Source organism: Sorex araneus, chromosome 9 (assembly GCF_027595985.1).
Source record: "Sorex araneus isolate mSorAra2 chromosome 9, mSorAra2.pri, whole genome shotgun sequence".
Lineage (NCBI taxonomy): Eukaryota > Metazoa > Chordata > Mammalia > Eulipotyphla > Soricidae > Sorex > Sorex araneus.
Window position 1 is genome coordinate 57,274,654 of NC_073310.1, and position 18,745 is coordinate 57,293,398.

At 44.7% G+C, this 18,745-nt stretch overlaps 1 protein-coding gene across 1 annotated transcript; it reads left to right on the forward strand.

The window, feature by feature from the left end:
* Positions 1 to 7,040: 7,040 nt before the first annotated feature.
* C9H10orf67 (chromosome 9 C10orf67 homolog) lies at positions 7,041 to 15,008 on the forward strand. The gene is made up of 5 exons (XM_055117883.1): positions 7,041 to 7,048; positions 7,326 to 7,446; positions 10,242 to 10,385; positions 12,611 to 12,685; positions 14,811 to 15,008. The coding sequence occupies exons 1-5, from the start codon at positions 7,041 to 7,043 to the stop codon at positions 15,006 to 15,008; spliced, it is 546 nt and encodes a 181-aa protein (XP_054973858.1).
* The last annotated feature ends 3,737 nt before the right edge of the window (positions 15,009 to 18,745 follow it).

Sequence of the window (18,745 nt, forward strand, 5' to 3'; positions counted from 1 at the left end):
TATAGAGACTAATTTGCTGTTTAGTCATTATCTCTTCCATTAGAATAGATTTCTAATGGAAGTCAGAGTAGATTTCCTTAGTTGTTTCTTGTCCACTGCTATTATCCTTGATACCCAAGACAGTATCTAAAGATATTAACAGATTCTTTGTTGAATCAAGTTCTAACAAATAGTGTGAACCCAGATTTTGGAGCTTAGAAGAAAAGGACTAAATTTAATTTTCTTATGTAGGTGAAGCTCTCTTATTAATAGCAAGATAATGGCACAAGCTAGTTTTTAGTAAGATGCCTTATTAAACTGAATGATGGATTAAAATGATAATAGCTTGAAGACAGGTAACAATTTTAGGAAGCCATTCTTTATATTCTGAAGGACACTTGTTTAGAAAGACAATGGTTTCACTTTACTTTTTATCTGTACCATAAGAAAAGAATTTTTACATTATTTTCAGTGGAATTTTATTTTTATTTTGATTTATACTGTGAAATAACGTCCCCAGGATAATAGTAAACATGATTGTGCACTTGACACATTAGCTGAACTTGAATTATGGCTAAGAAGGTGGGGACAGAAAAAGCAACTCACCCCCACCCCCAGATCAGAGAAAAAGAATTTTACCATCATGACCAAAGCAGTGCCAGAGCTGCTTGTTCTTTTGTATTGATCCCCCCTAAATGCCATGGGGGTGGTCCAGGAAACCCTGGTGGGAGTCCTGTACTCGGCGACTTGCAGTGAGAGGGTGCCTGCATGCTGTGGGGAGGTTCCCTGTTCACAGTGAGCAGCAGCAAGCCTGCCTCTTGGCAAAAGGAGACCATGACCTCACCCTCTGGGTTGTTCATTGCAAACACACCTCCAAGGAATGGCCTGTGAATTGTGTGGTCAGGACTTTGCATTCTTGGCAAGCCCAGAGAGAATGTGCAGGCATGCTCAGGGCCCCTGGCACTTGCCTCTCCCTACGGTGCCATCAGTAAGAAGGAATAAAAACTTGCCTATTTTTTTTCCCGGCTGGGTGTGGGGGATATACCTGTCAGCACTCTGGAGCTGCTCCTAGCTTGTTCGGTCACCCATGGCAGTGCTCTGGGATCCAGCTTGGGCCTCCGGCAGAGTAGGCACTCCATACCATTGAGCTATTTCTCTGGTCTTAAATTTTCCTTTTGAAGTAGAATATTCAATACCCCATTAATTAATTTTGTGGGGGTTGTGACCACATCCAACAATGCTCATGGCTATTCCTGGCTTTATGCTTAGCAGTGACCCCTGTCAGTGTTTAGAGGATCATATATGGTGCTGGGATTGAGCCAGGGTCACACCTCCTGTACTATTTCTCCTGCCCCATTTGTACTTTGATAGTTTTTTCCCAGAATAAATATATATGTGTGTGTATATATATGGGCTAGAGCAATAGCACAGCGGTAGGGCATTTGCCTTTCACACGGCCGACCCATGTTCGATTCCTCCGCCCGACAAGCTACCGAGAGTATCGCGCCTGCATGGCAGAGCCTGGCAAGCTACCCGTGGCGTATTGGATATGCCAAAAACAGTAACAATAAGTCTCACAATGAGAGAATGAGAGACGTTACTGGTGCCCACTTGAACAAATCGATGAGCAACGGGATGACAGTGACAGTGTATATAAATAAATAAATACATATATATATATATATCTTAAAATGTAATAATTATATGACCTCTGGACAGCTGGATAATGCCCACCATGTAGGTGAAGAATGTATTTATTCAAACTTATGAACGAAATGATAGTCTCCTCCAGAAATATTCTTACAGACATACCAGAAATAATGTTTTATCAGGTGTCTGACCACCCTTTAGCACAGTGTAGCTAACACATAAAATAAATCATCATGAGGGACCAGAGTAATAGTACGGCAAATAAGGCACTTGCCTTGCATGAGGCCAACCCAATTCAATCTTTGGCATCCCATATGGCCCTGAGTCCCCCCCAGAAGTGATCCCTGAGGGCAGATGTCCCTCACCATGTGGGCGGGCATCATCCCAGCTGACCAGAGCTTGAATAGTAAAAAAAAAAGTGGAAAATGATGAATTCTCTCTCATTTTTTTCTTGGACACCCATCTTCTCTTGCTCTCTCTAAATATTGGAGCTCCTGGTTTTGGGGCTGCAGACTTTAATAATTATCTCCCATCCTTCCAGCTGAGAACATCATCACTAGTTTCCCTTTGCTACTTAGACCTTTTGTTTTGTACTTTATCATATCACACAATTGATCTTCTTGCTTCTCCAGCTTGAAGACTTCAGATGGAAGAATTTTTGCCCTACATACCCATGTGAACCAACACGTATGTCTTCTCTAAGAAAATATGTACATGTATTATATATCATATAATTTTGTTTCTCTGGATAGCTATAACCAATGTAATCATATTACTAAGTGAACATGAGATAACACATTAACATTTATAAAATATAATACACGTAGACATCTATGCAGAAAATAGTTAAAATCACTGATATGAACTGATATTTTCCAAGGAGAAATATAAATTTTAAATGCTACTCGAGGTCCTGGGCTGGAGCTATAGCACAGCGGGTAGGGCATTTGCCTTGCACGTAGCCAACCTGGGTTTGATTCCTCCACCCCTCTCGGAGAGCCCAGCAAGCTACCGAGAGTATCTTACCCACACGGCAGAGCGTGGCAAGCTACCCGTAGCATATTCCATATGCCAAAAACTAACAATAGGTCTCACGATGGAGATGTTACTGGTGCCCACTCAAGCAAATCAATGAGCAATGAGATGACAGTGACAGTGACTCTAGGTCTTAGAGAATAAAATTACATATGTATATATATATATGTACATATAAGAATCATAATAGAATAAACACCCACATCACATCCATCATCCAAGGAACACTTTATGTGACATGCCCCATGTTCCAAGTATGAACACACTGATCCTGAGAATAGTTCTAGGTTCTATTCTTTCCCTTAAGGAAGAACCAAGACACAGAAAGGTGAAGGGATCTATGTCATGCCTCAGTGAGAGTATCAGTTAGGAGGTCTTCAGCCTCAAGGGACAGAGACTTTCACCAACTGGCACATTTTTATAGTACAGAAGAGGAAGGCCAGGGCTCAGGACTGTGACAAACTCCAGTGCTCTTTTAGTCAGTGGTCAGTCATCTTGTTTCTGTCTGCTTAGAAACTCATTATTTTTATTCTCTGGCTGTCCTTTCTTTTTTTGGTTTGCTTTGAGTTTGAGGCCATAACTGGCAGGGCTCAGGGCTTACTCCCAGCTCTGTGATCAGGGACTGCTCTGCTGGTGCTCAGGGACCCATTTGGGTGCCAAGGTCAAAACCAGATCAGCCGCCAGGTGCCAGGCAAGCACCCTGCCCACTGTCCTCTCTCCAGTCCCTGGCTGTCACTTCTTGTGCCATCAAATGACCATCACATTCCATGTATAGCGATGTTCACAGACACAGGAAACCCCTCCTGGGGGACTCTAGACCTCTAGATCTTTCTTTTTTTTTTTTTTTTTTGCTTTTTGGGTCACACCCAGCGATGCTCAGGGGTTACTCCTGGCTTTGCACTCAGGAATCGCTCCTGGCAGTGCTTGGGGGACCATATGGGATGCCGGGGATCGAACCCAGGTCGGCCGTGTGCAAGGCAAACGCCCTACCCGCTGTGCTATCGCTCCGGCCCTAGACCTCTAGATCTTTCTTTGAGTGACACTCACTCAACCCGAGTTCCCTGCCTCCCCTGTACACTTCTGCCCCAGAGAATGGGGTCCCCGGGTGGAACAGAGACCAGACAAGCTTCCCATTGGCCCTGGGAATGGGATTCCTTCCTGCCCTGAGAAACTGAAGAAGAGAAATTAGAGGTTTTGAGGAAAAAAGACAGGAGGGAGGGGTGCATGGGAACAGCCCCCGACCCTGCCAAACTAATGTTTGCAGCAGCCAATGGAAGGCCCAGGAAGCAAACAGCATAGGTGTCATGTGTGGTATGTGCCCTGGAACTAGAAAGTTAGAATCTTGGAGCTTTGTGGATCTTCCTGCTGACATTTTAGAAACAAGTAGTTGTTGTATGGGTAAGGTTGATTGAATTGACAGAGAGACCTCTTCCAGAAAATCGTCTGTCATCACTGTTTAAGAATCTTGTCATATGAATCAGAAAGAGAGGGACAGACATAGAGGGACTGCACTCATTTGTGGAGTGTAGGGTAGCATCACATGAGGCTGACACCCAAGGACAGTAGATACAAGGGCCAGGGGGACTACCCCATAGCTGGAAGACTGATTCATGAGCAGAGGGGAGAAGGCAGATGGAATAGAGAAGGGATCACTAAGAAAATGATGGCTAGAGGAACCAGTTGGGATGGGAGATGCATGCCAAAAGTAGATAATGGACCAAACATGATGACTTCTCAGTGTCTGTGTTGCAAGCTATAATGCCCAAAAGTAGAGAGTGAGTATCGGGAATATTGTCTGCTTTAGAGGCAGGGGGAGGGTGGGAAAGGGGAGGTATACCCAGGATATTGGGATATTGGTGGTGGGAAATGTGCACTGGTGGAGGGATGGGTGTTTGATCATTGTGAGATTGTAAACCAAACATGAAAGCTTGTAACTATCTCACTGTGATTCAATAAAATTTAAAAAATTTAAAAGAAAAAAAAGAAAAAAAGAAGGAAGAAAGAAAGAAAGAAAGAAAGAAAGAAAGAAAGAAAGAAAGAAAGAAAGAAAGAAAGAAAGAAAGAAAGAAAGAAAGAAAGAAAGAAAGAAAGAAAGAAAGAAAGAAAGAAAGAAAGAAAGAAAGGCAAAAAAAGAGTCTTGTCATGAATGGTTCGGAAAGGGGTTCATAGAAAATCTATTTGCTCTTGGGGACTCCTAGACTTTTCAAAAATAGTGTGCACATCAGCTACAGTACATAAGCTCTCTCTCTCCCTCTCCCTCTCCCTCCCTCCCCCTTCCTCCCTCTCTCTCTCCCTCTCTCCCCTCCCTCCCCCTTCCTCCCTCTCTCTCTCCCTCTCTCCCCTCTCTCTCACTTTCTCCCTCTCTCTGCTCCTCTCTCCCTCTCCCCCTTTTACCTCTCCCCCTCTCTCTCTCCCTTTCTCTCTCTCTCTCTCTCTGTCCTCTCCTCACTTCCCTCACATCTTAATTTTATGACCTTCACTGTATCACTGTCACTGTCATCACTGTCATCCCGTTGTTTATCGATTTGCTCAAGCGGGCACCAGTTACGTCTCCACTTGTCCTCGCCCTGAGATTTTAGCAGCCTCTCTTTACTTATCCTTCCCAATGGTGCCACTTTGCAGGCTCTTTCAGGGTCAGGGGAATGAGATTCATCATTGTTACTGTTTTTGGCATATCGAATATGCCATGGGGAGCTTGCCAGGCTCTGCCATGTGGGCAGGATACTCTTGGTAGCTTGCAGGGCTCTCCGAGAGGGATGGAGGTTTTTAGGGCGGCCTCTAATCACCATTATAGGTATTCCTATGGTTCACAGCATATTTTAATCCCATCAAATATGGTGCAGTAATGATGAAAAATGTGTAGGAAGTGTTTATGATGTGTCGCACAGAAGCAACCGCACAGTCTGGAAAGTGGCCTGGAGCATGGTGGCAGTTGGGTAGTGGAGGTTGGCCCATGAGGAATTTATCTGGCACCAGCAGGGTATGTCTTATGCTATATATATATATACATATATATATTATATAATGTATATATTGTACTAACATATGCCTCAGAGACCTGGGCCCTATGAAAACAGGATACAAACGCTATTCGGGTATCCCAAAGAGGAATCGAAAGAGCTATGCTTGGAGTATCACATTTCACTCAAGTGAGAGAAGGAATCTGGAGTTCTGACCTCCATTGATGATCAAGAGTCAGGGACGCTGTCTCGTTTGCCAAGGCGTCGAAAATCAGATGGACCGGACACATAATGCGATTTAGAGAGGACTACTGAACTAGAGCTGTTACCGACTGCATTCCACAGGACGTCAAAAGACCAGATGGCTTCTCATCCACAAGATGGTCAGACTTCTTCATCAAGACCCTGAATGAATGGTTTGAAGCTCTTCGTGTTCCTGGAGTGAGCAGATGCCAGTGGGCTACACTAGCATGGGACAGGGACAAATGGTGACGTTACTGGCGCCTGCTAGAATAAATCGATGAACAATGGGATGTCAAGTGATACAAGTAAATATATAATACAAAGAACTCTTTTTTAAAAAGACTATCTTTGGGGGAGAAAGAGCATATTGTGTGATGCTCAGGGACTACTCCTGAGCATCATCAGACCAGAGGCTGTGTTTTGGGCAGCAGTCACTGCAGCCCATTGAGCCACCTCCCCAGACCCAAAAGAGCAGTTTTGTTATATATATTTTAAGTTTAATAACTATTGTTTATGTCACAGGATTGTAATCATGTTGACAATTATGGTTTTATGTCCACAGTTACCACCACCAACATGCGCAAGACACCTGATTCCAAAAGAGCAGTCTTAGGGCTGGAGCCAGAGCACAGTGGTTCGGCATTTGCCTTGCATGCACTGACCCAGGTTCCGTCCCTGGCACCTGATAAGGTCCCCTGAGCCCCAACAGGAGTGATACCTGAGCACAGAGGCTGGAGTAAGCCCTAACCACCACTAGATGTTACCCTCCCTCCCTAGAAAAAAAAGAGAGAGAGCAGTTTTCACAAGAATTGTGGGCACCTTATTTTGCATTTGGATTCATCTTTACATCTTTTCTTTCCCTGAAAATGTGCTCAATTCTCCTTTCTGCTTCTGGAGCCCGATTATACACTCCTTACCTATTGTTTTTTGTTCTGTTTTGTTTTGTTTTCTTCTGAATTGCTCCATTTAACACTTTTAAGAAAATGAGAGCAGAATAGGTTAAAACTTAAAAACCTTCTTTGTGGAATCTAGAAAGCAATGGTGGACTTTGTGGAACTCCCTGGAAAGAGGCCTAGAACCGCTGGGGTCCTCACACCACACTTTAGGAGCTTGTGTCTTCAAGGTCTTTCCGCTTGATGAACTGGTGCATAATTTATCACGGCCTCAGCAGTCATGGATAGGTAAAACTATTACTAAGCTTTTAAATGGAGACTTGTAAATTGATCAGAAAGTGGAACGAAGTTGAGTGTCCGTAGGGCATAATGCCAGGACAGGACATCTGACCATGGGGGTGGGGGGCATGATTGAACCCCCAGATCAGGAGCAGAGGTGTCATCCCCTCCCAAATCCCTCTGAATCTTTAAAATGGAATCTGGTTTGCACTAAAGTCTCTGCTCTTAGATATGTTCTAAGGGGAATGCTGATTGTGTGGCCCACCTCACTCTCCATGTTTTTCAGACTTATTGTTTCGGATGATTTGAAGATTGGCTTTACCAGCACTGACCGTGCTACCCAGACAGAAGAGAGTGAAATCGTACCCATTAAAGAGCTGACTTCATCTACACGAAAACTAGTAGAGGTGCAGCTGGACTTGTCTGTGTGTGTGTTTTGTTTATAATTTTTGTGACAATTTTTGGTATTATTTACCTTGATTTTTATCTCCTTGACAGAGTTGAAACAATTAAAAATATTAAGGTGTTAGCATCTTTGACAAACTGAGCTAAATTCCAGTATGCTGTTGAAATATTTTTTTCTTTTTGGGTCACACCCAGCAATACTCCCAGCTCTGTACCAGGAATTTCCTCTGGCGGTGCTTGGGTGACCATATGGGATGCTGGGGATTGAACCTGGTCAGCTGCATGCAAGGCAAATACCCTACCTGCTGTGCTATCGCTACAGCCCAGCTTTTTAAAATTATTAACATAAATTACTATATGTATATATGTATACATATGCCTTGTGTCATACTTATGACATGCTTATGTATTTTGATTTGTTTAGTAACTTGCTTCTTCATTTTGAAATCCTTTTGATACATGTAAGAAATTTCTAGACTGGGATGTAGCTCAACAGAATACTAGTTTAGCTTTTCGCTTGTTTGGTTGATTGGTTTGGGGGATACACCTGGCTATTCTCAAGGATAACTCCTGGCTCTGTGCCCAGGGATCATGCCTGGCTGGGTTCAGGCTACCATATGGGGAGTCGAGGATCAAATCCCGGTTGGCCATGTGGAAGGCAAGTGCCCTATCCACTGTATTCATTTTCGGACACAATCAATTGTGCTCAGGGGTCACTCCTTGTGGTGTTTGGGAGGCCCTGTGGTAAACCTGGGCCTCTAACATGCTAAGCATGTGTTCATCCTGTTGACTTAGCCCTCTGACCTAGAGCACTTGGTCTGTATGCTTGTGGTTCTGGATTCAATCTCTGGAATGGGGAAGGAAGGAAGGAAGGAAGGAAGGAAGGAAGGAAGGAAGGAAGGAAGGAAGGAAGGAAGGAAGGAAGGAAGGAAGGAAGGAAGGAAGGAAGGAAGGAAGGAAGGAGGGAGGGAGGGAGGGAGGGAGGGAGGGAGGGAGGGAGGGAAGGAGGGAAGGAGGGAAGGAGGGAAGGAGGGAAGGAGGGAAGGAGGGAAGGAGGGAGGGGAGGAGGGAGAGAGGGAGGGAGGGAGGGGAAGAAAGGAAGAAAAATAAATTTTGTTTATGGTTATCTTTTTTGTTGTTGTTTTGGGGTGACACCCACAAGTGCTCAGGGGCAACTTCTGGCTCTGTGCTCAGGGATTATTCCTAGACATGTACAGAGACTATACTCTGTCAGAAATTGAACCAAAGTCAGCTACATGCAAGGCAAGCACATTAACTCTTATACTATCTCTCTGCCCCACCCAAACTTCTACTATGACACTTAAAATTTTATATAATTATGGGGCTAGAGCAATAATACAGCAAGTTGGGCACTAACCTTGCACACAGCCAACCCGGGTTGGATCCCTGGAACCACATCCTTTCCCCCAGGCACTGTCAGGAGTAAGCCCTAAGTGCAGGAGTAAGTCCTGAGCACTGCCAAGTGTTGTGCCCTGCACCCCAGAAAAATATCATAATTTTTTTGGGTAAAAAGTCTTCCATTTAGTTCTGTCAAATCTTGACATGCTACACAATTCCAATGTATCTCTTTTGGTTGTAAAGAAATAAAACATCTATTTCATCAGATGTGAAGTTATTACTAAAATCCCTCATCAGTGACACTGTCCCTGGGGTAGACACTCTTATTCTTCTTTTGTCCTTTATTCTTCAGTTGGTAGTAAAGAGCTCCCCACCCATTTCACAACCATATTATGTCTCAAAATTTCCATCTTATATTCCACTAGCCCACTATTGGTGGGCATGTTGGTGGGCATTGGTGTGTTTTGTTCTGTTGCTGGGGTAGGGTTTGGGCACTGCTCCTGGTTCTGTGCTGGAGGGTGGGGCTGGGGGAGGGACTATGAGTGGCAGAGGTGGAACACTGGGCTTCTCACCCTATTGATCTATCTTTCTGGCCCCTGATTATCTTTTTCATATGTGACAGCACTCATGTTTTCAAATTTCCTGGGTTTTGTACATTAGGGCATTTGAATTGTGTCTGGACATTGTGAAGTCATGCTCTGGACTCTGATATCTGTTTCCCTGAAGACAATGTCAATGCAAGTCTTTATTCTGTGTGGGAGGAAAGAAACTTGGGAATCCCTCCTCTCCCTTATCTTCTCTCTCTCCCCATCTCTTCTATCTCTCCCCACCCCCTCTTCCTTACCTCTCCTCACCTCTATATTCTCACCTCCTCTGTATTCTCACCTCCCCTGTATCCTTACCTCCTCTCCCTTACCCCCCTCTCTCCCTTACTTTCTCTCTCTCACCTCCACTCTGGCTTCCCTCCTCCCCCTCCCTTCTCCAGCCACTTCTTTTCCACCTCTTCTCCCTATATACTCCTTCCGCACTTCTTCTCCTACACCTTCTCTCCCTCCTCTCCTATCCCTCCCTCCTCCTCTCCCACCCCTCCTTCTCCTTCATCTCCTCTTCCATCCCTCCTTTCCTTCACCTCCTCTTCCACCCATCCTCTCCTTCACCTCATCTTCCATCCTTCCTGTCCCTCCCTCCCTCTCCTTCACCTCCTCTCCCCTCCTCTCCCTCATCTCTTCTCTCACCCTCTTTCCCTCATCTCTTCTCCACGCCCCCCCATCCTTTGGCACATAATAGTTTGTCGTTATAAAGGGAGTCACAGTAGGGCATTATCTCCAGGGCAGGGCAGGCCCCCGCACAGTGGGTGCGCAGGGCCGTTCCTTAGTAGCTGGCATCTTTGCCCAGAGGACCCTTGCTGTCAACCCTAATGCATATCTTCTGGTTTTAGATTGTTAAATCCCTCCAGGTGGATTTTGCCTTCCTCAAGCAATTGCTTCAGCTGCAGTTTGAAGATCGACTCAAAGAGGAATCCTCGCGTCTCTTCTCAGTTTTAAGTGACAGAATCCAATTACTTGAAAGAGCGCTTTATCAGGTAGAGGCTCTCTGTTGTACGTGTGGCTGGGGCTGGGGTTGGGGCTTGTAGCTGTGGCTGTCCGGGCTCAGTTGATGCATCAGTTGTTGGAGCTCAGTGATGCATCTGCCTGTGCAGGGTCTTATAGACCAGTCCTCAGACCCCCATTTTGCACTACCTTTACAAAGAGGTATCCCAGCTCATTGCATCCCGCACTCACCTTCAGAAGAGCTTTAGTTTTCATCCCCCTTTTGCTGACAACAAACTCAGCCCAGAGGATTCATTAACTTGCTCAAATGCAATAATTTAAAAAAACAAAAACAGAACAAAAATAATAACGTAAAAGTAGCAGAGTTCAGGTGCCAGACTAGCCATTTGAATGCTTGCCATCTGGCACAAACCCCAATTTTATTTTATTTTTTTTGGTTTAGGGCCCATACCCAGCAGTACTCAGGGCTTACTCTTGGCTCTGTGCTCAGGGATCATTCTTGGTGGATGCAAGGGACTGCATGCGGTGCTGGGGATCAAACCTGGGTAAGACTCCTTCCTGGGTAAGACAAGAGCCCTCCATGCTGTACTATCTCTCTAGCCCTGAACCCAATTTTATATGATCTTATTTGTGTTTTAGCTCTTTAGGAGCCAAAGACATGAAAACTCTCCTGCACTGAGGAAGTTCCTAAAATTCTAGATCAGGTTAGCATTTTGACCTGTCATAAAGGACACTGTCCTCAGACCAGAGAGATAGTACCGGCATTGGCTGCCTCCAAGCATGTAGTCAGCCCTGGTGTGATCCCTCAAGGTGACACCAGAGCACACAGTAGCCTCCAAATATCAAGTGTAGCCCAGCCCCATTCCTCAAAAACTCCCCACAAAAAATACTGTTCTTTACTGTTCAAACTATTGTTGTTTACTTGGTAGGTTTTTGGTTTCAGGACCAGACCCAATGATGCCTGAAGGGACTACTCCTGGCTTAGTGCTCTGAGTCACTTCAGGCAGTGCTTAGGGGATCATGTGGTACTTGGGGTACTATGTGGTTCCAGAGATTAAATTCAGGGAGATAAATGCAAAGCCTTCACTGTAGCCCATTGAGCTAGCTCTTTGGGTCCCCCAAAGCTCTGTTTTCATTCACTGCTGTTTCTTTGCTCTGAAGCAAATAAACAATCAAGCAACAACAACAACCGAAGAAACCTCTTTTCTTTTTTTACTGATCCACCTAACTGGGTACTGAGCCAAGCCTTTTAACTCCACTTCCTCTTGAAGTCCTTTAACAATCCTAAAATGGAAATTCTATCATCCCTGATCTATATAGACCAGGAAACTAAGCTACCAAGATTAAGTAACTTGCTTAAGTTCAGAGAGAAATGGTCGATGATATGGAAATTCAATCTGTCTCCAAAATCTGTTTGTTGTTCATACTCCCTGCTAGAATCAGCACTGACATCAAAATCAAGGATCTTTAAAACACACTATCTTTCATCATCCTAAGCAGAGAAGATAAAATTATTTGACTAATCAGAAAATGACTCCAGATCCTAGATTCTTGGTTCTCAATTTCCTTTCATAAGCATATCCTATTTTAAAATACAAGAATCAGAGGTGGATATGAGTCAAATTTTAATGCTCAGGATTGGCAGGAGTGGGGAGGGGAGGGGAAGGCCATGCCTGTTGCATTTAGTGCACTAGTCTTAGTGGTGCTCAGTGGATTATGAGGTGCTGAGGAGCAAACCAGACCTCTAACACGTAAAGTATGTGTTCAGCTCTTTCTCCTGAGCTCTCTCTGTGGCCCAGTTTAAAACTACTTTTGAAAGCAATTCTGGGAACCAGAGTGATACAGTGACTAGGGCATTTGTCTTGCACGCAGCTGACCTGTGTTCAATCCCCGGCATCCCACATGGCCCCTTGAGCACTGCCAGAAGTAATTCCTGAGTGCAGAGTCATAAGTAACCCCTGAGCACCGCCAGGTGTGGCCCCAAGACCAAAAATACGTTTTAAAAATAAATAAAAGCAATTCTGGGAAGACACTAAACTATGTCTATAGGTAAAATGTTTCCGTTAAGCATATTTATTTTTTCCCCTCTGAGCTCTCTATTACTTTTGGTTAAGGACCAGTGTTGGGATAACTGTGATGTGGGAGAAATTATCATAGAGCCAACGTCTTCATGCTGTTTCTTAAGACCTCCTATCCCAGGGAGAGCTGGTGTTTGGAAATAGACTCTGGTGCTCATTGTGGCTATTTTGGTCTGCAGAATGAGGATGTCATCAGAACGAGCTATAATCAACAGCTGTCGGATGCCATCGCTGTCATCAGAGCCATGTACAAGGTAGCTTTGGGGTGTTAGGGCCCGTCTTCTCTGATCGGGGTTGCCTTGGGTTTCCTTTCAGCGTTTAGCTTTGAAGTTCAGTTCCTTCCCTGTTTAAAAGGGGATGGAGCACGAGACTTTTCTGCTTAGCTTAAACTTACCAAGATACTCATTTGCAGTTAGAGACTGAACTCTCCGAAGACTGGCAGTTCCAGCCTGGGTCCAGAACACGTGGGCCAGGGAGAGGGCAGTCACAGGCTGCTGGGCAAGCCGGTGGGTTTAGGAGCTCAGGGGTTGGAGGGAAATCCACACAAAGGGCTCCGCTCTCCTCGGGCGTCTTTCTAATGGCCTAATAATGGGGAGTATCCGCTCAGCACAGTGCTTCATCCTCTCCCCTAACGAGAAAATTTATAGTGTTCAAAGATTCCCTCTCAGACCTAGCAAAGACCTACTGCTCACTGTTATGAAAGATGTTACGGTCTCATCTTTCACTTCAATATATTTCCATACATATTTAGTATATTTCAATCTATTTCCTTAATATTTAGCAGGACTGTGGACTAGTCGAGGGGGTAAGGCACTTGCCTCGCATGCAGCTGCGTGTCTGTGACTCCGTTTAGATCCAGGCAACCTGTATGGTCCCCTGAGCTCTGCCAGGGCTCACTCTGGAGCACAGAGCCAGGAGTTGTCCCTGAGCACCACTGTAAGCCCAAGCCCTCCCCACTCTGGAGAGAAATGTTTTACCCAGTCTGTGCATTGTGCACTTGCTGCAGACGTCTTTCCTCCTGTGAACCTCTGGGGATTTTGTAACGTGATGCTCGGGATGGGTCTCTGATCTGGGCCTTCTGTGCAGGGATATTGTGCAGGGAGCCAGCTATCAGCTAATCACTGCATGGCCTCCTGCACATGCAGGGGACCCCGGGACTCTGCAGCCGTGCCCTTCTCCTATTCTCACAGCAGAAGCACTTTCTACTCTAGGAGCCAGAATGCTAGACCCTTTCTCTTCCAGACTGCACAAGGCAGCCCCACCACCAGGACCTGGAAAGGTCAGGGGACGTTTGGGATGGAAATGGCCTTTCTTAAGAAAGGGGCCTTTGCTTCACGTTATCCTGTCTGAGGCTTGGGAGCACTGTAGCCAACCTAAACCCCTGGCCAGAGATGCTGTCTGTGCTAAGGGTGGCGAAGTGGGAAGCAGTGAGGTGACATCATGGGGGAACCAAAGTACTTCCGGATTTGCTCTGTCTCTGGCCTTTTCCTTTTATGGTCTCCCAACTCCCTTGGCACTTAAGTCACAGTGAGTTGACTGTTCACTGATCTACAGCTGAAAATACCTGCCTGATGACCAAATGCCGTCAAGCGTCGCGGTGACTCTGTGCCAAAGCAGAGTTGGCAACATTGGTGGCCACCCTGCTCTCAAGCAGGGCTCCCCCTCTTCAAGACCTGAGGCCTCCTTCCCTGTGCTTGAGTGTGGGTGGCCAGAGTGGCTGTTCCCTAATCAGATGTGGAGGAAGTGACTTGGGAGGCCAGGTCAGAGGAAGCTTCATCTCGTGTCATTAGCCTCCATGGATATTCCCTCGCTAGGCTTTTTGCTGAATGCAGCTGCAATGCTGGGAGAAGCTCAGGCCACAGAGGGTCCCACATGAGCCTGGCCACGGGCATCCAGAGCACTCAGAGATAAGTAGGGACAAGCCACCCTGCCCTGCTCTCTGAAGAGCCACAGAATAGATGAACCTCCTAAACTGTTTTGGCTAAGCACTGCTGAGTTGGGGAAGATGCATTATGCAGTCAGAGGTGGCAGCTGGACAAGACCTGGATATATCAACAAGCCTGCTCTCTGTCTCATCTCTGTCTCTGTCTCTGTCTCTGTCTCTCTCTCTCTCTTTCTCTCTCTCTCTCAGCCAGACTTGACTGTGCTCGGGAATGACTCCCAGTGGTGGTGCTGTTTGAACCGGGGTCAGTCAGTTGAATTTTGCTGTGATGATTTGGGAAGTCTTCACAGTGGAGGTGGTATTTGTGCTGGATTTCAAAGCAAACGCGTATCTTCCTTGACAGACAGTGGTTTTTCTGTCCTGAGAAGCCCATCCTAAATTTAAAATATCATCAGCTAAAAATGTATTTAAACTCAATTAACCAACCATTGCCATAGCCTCACCTACCTGACATCGACATAGAACACTTATGTTCGCCACCACTTGGTCAAGCCACCCAACAGAAAGCCTGTGTTATAACCATGTGGGTTACATCCTACGTGGTGTGTCCAATACCAGGCTCAACACGGAAGCGGCAGGGCTGTGTGCATTCTCCCCATTCAGGTGAAAGCATGCTGGGCCTGATGAGGGCTTAAAACACTGAAATCACACGAAAGACTGGGTGATGGGGATGCCACAGGCCGTCAGTGGTCAGTAGATGCTCAAGAATAGCTCGCAGGAGGTAGTTTACCCTCATGGTCCTGTGGCTGTCTGGCCACTGCCACCGCCCTGTGGCCCCAGAGGATAACTCACCATGGCTCACTTCCCTGGGAAAGAGCAACAGTGGAAGAACAGTTTCCATGGACTATGTGGGGTGTGGCCTTCCCACTCTCATCAAAGGAAGCAGTTGGAAGTTGAAGCATTTTCACTAGGGACTGTCTGTATTTAGAAGCCCACTTGGGGAACGCTTTGCAAGAGCCGCAGGTTCATGCTTTGCATGTGGGAGCCCCAGATTCGACCCTAGCACCACACGGTCCCCTAAGCACCACTGCGGGGGCACTCCCAGCACTGTCAGCCCCTGAGCGTCTCCAGGTGTGGCCCAACAACCCCCTCTGGCCCCACCCTGCAGGACTACAAAACAGAGTCCCACTTTGAAGAGGACCTAGGCCATATCTGTTCTCTCTGCTCCGTCAGCCAAAGCTGAGATTCTCTTGGACAGGAGCACCTGCAGGAAGAGGCTGCAAGTTGCCTGGATTTCCACATCCATTTCATTTCAGCACAAGCTTTCCTTCCTTTGTCAGCTTGTAGATGCTTTTAGTCTATCTCAGCCAGCAATTTTGTTGTTCGAAGAGGGTGGATAAGTTGAAATTTCCTTATTTTTTAACATGCTCTAATGTGCTTTCAGAGTCCTTTTTCTCTTCAGTAATTTCTGGGACACAGATATAATTCTTGTGTAAGTCAAAGGCTCAAAACATGAATAAATGATGAGTACTCTTTATATAAATGTCACATACTTCTAGAAGAAAACCCCAAAATCATCATCATTTTTAAAATAAACATGTGCTGATTAAATATTTCAGCCAACAGTGCATTCATTGTAGTTACTTGGCTCTTTATGTAATTTTAAAATTGTTTTAATGATACAAAAGTGATTATTTGAATCTTCCCTTTGGCTTATTGGCATCACTTTGATCTATGACCTCAGAGAGCCTTTCTAATCCTGACCACCCAGTTAGTTGAGGCTTAGTCATAAGAAAAAGAGGAGTTGAAATAAAAACCGAAGTAAAGGCTTTTGGTGGCGGTGACTTCGGGGATGCTAGAATGGCTCCATGCTGCCCTCTGGAGGCAAACTAAGGAATCAGGTACAGGACATTTTCAGCAATGGTGCAAGCTTTAGGAAATCAAGTTTTCATTTTTAAGAAAATTTTACTGGGACCACACCCAATAAAGCATGACAGACCCTTGAAACCCCCAAGTAACTCGATATATATTCATTCTTAGAGGACACTGGGCTACATCCAGCTGCGCTGGGGGCCCTGTGTGTCAGGATTGAACTCAGGGTCAGCTTGATCCCTCTCCCTAGCTCCAAATCTAGGTGACAGCTCAGTGCTTTTCAGATGTAATGAAAATATTTTCCAAAATGTACATTTTGTGTAGTTATTTTTTGTTTTGGAATCAGCTTCAGTTCAGATAAAGAAACAGGCTGTTCTAGGTATTTCAAAACACCTAATACCATATTCAATAATGGGATTTAGAGGATTATATATATATGTATATATATATATATATATATAAAATCCTTGGAAAAAGCAAGAAAGTAGTCCCAAGTTTTCATGTTGATAAGCAATTTTTCTCACATTTTCTGAATCTTTTCTTTCCCACTGATTTATTATGACTCCCTTTAAAAAGATCCTTTTAGGACTCTCCTTCTCTGCTGGTGGAAACGCCGACTGGTTCAGCCCTTTTGGAAAACAGTATGGATGCTTCTCAAAAAATTAGAAATTGAGCTCCCATTTGACCCAGCAATACCATTTCTGGGAATATATCCCGGAGATGCAAAAAAGTATAGTAAAAGTGACATCTGCACCTATATGTTCGTTGCAGCACTGTTCACAATAGCCAGAATCTGGAAAAAACCCGAGTGTCCGAGAATAGATGACTGGCTAAAGAAACTTTGGCACATCTACACAGTGGAATACTATGCAGCTGTTAGAAAAGATGAAGTCATGAAATTTGCATATGGGTGGGTCAACATGGAAAGTATCATGTTAAGTGAAATGAGTCAGAAATAGAGGGACAAATATAGAAAGATTACACTCATTTGTGGAATATAAAGTAACAGAATGGGAGACTAACACCCAAGAATAGTAGAGATAAGTATCAAGAAGAGTACTCCACAGCTTGGAAGCTGACCTCACACGCTAGGTGAAGAAGCAGCTCTGATAGAGAAGGGATCACCAAGCAAAGGGTGCTAGGTGGGCCCACTAGGGATGGGAGATACGGGCTGAAAATAGACTATAGACCAAACAAGATGCCTACTTAATACCTCTGTAGCAAACCACAACACACAAAAAGAGAGAGGGAACAAATGGGAATGCCCTGCCACAGAGGCAGAGTGGGGTGAAGGGGACAGGGTGGGGGTGGTGGGAGGGATGCTGGGACCATTTGTGGTGGAAAATGGGCACTGGTGGAGGGATGGGTACTCGATCATTGTATGACTGAAACGTAAGCATGAAAACCTGTAAGTCTGTAACTTTGTCTCACGGTGATTCACTAATAACATTAAATTTAAAAAATTTAAAAAGTAAAATAAAATGTTGCAGAAATTTCAAAAAAAAAAGAATAAAAGTTGGAACACCAGAAAGGAGAGAGTTTGAGAAGAAAGGGACAAGAGAACAACCCCTTTGGGAGGGCCAGGAAAGCCAGGCGGAAGGGCTGCCATCTGACATCCACATCTGGAGCTCAGGATTCTCCCAGAAAGTCCGGAGCAGAGAACTGGCATGCAAGGCAACATCTCTAGAGGCCTAGAGAGAAATTTCATGGCTCCCTGAGGTATCTTAGCTGATATCTCAGAAGTCTGTCAGAGCACTTGGGAACGTCACTACCTATTTGTGCATGGATTTATAACCTTCCAATCCCTCAATTCCAATGAAACAGAGAGAGGAATTTTATAGGCGGGAAAAGTAGCTCTTGATTTTTATGACTCATCAAAGTAGTAGTAAGATTTCTCTATCAACTTTAGCAGAGGATTAATGGCTTTGTCCAATTTCAGTGTAGCTCTGCTATCTTCCACATGTTTCCACTGTTTGTAATGTTAATGAAGCTACCATATGATGCATTGTTGAGGGAATATTATTAAAACATAATAATAACTTTAAAAATAATAATAATAATAAGATAAAATAAATAAAAAGATCCTTCTAGAAAATAAACAGAGGCATATTGAAATTTTTAAGACTTTGTTTGAGCAGAACAACAATTGAATGAGGCAGTGCCAAAACATAAGTAGTTTGGAGCTGAGATAAAGACTTTTGTAGAAGGTGACACGGAACTAAGCAATCTAGTAAAAACAGAGATCAACAAATGGGACTACATTAAACTAAAAAGCTTCTGCACCGCAAGAGATACAGTGACTAGAATACAAAGACTATCCACAGAATGGGAAAGGATATTTACACAACACCTTTATTGCAAACCCATCAGATAAGGGGTTGATATCAATGGTATATAAAGCACTGGTTGAGCTCTATAAGAAGAAAACATCCAACCCCATCAAAAAATGGGGCAAAGAAATGAACAGAAACTTTACCAAGGAAGAAATACGAATGGCCAAAAGGCACATGAAAAAGTGCTCTACATCACTAATCATCAGAGAGATGCAGATCAAAACAAC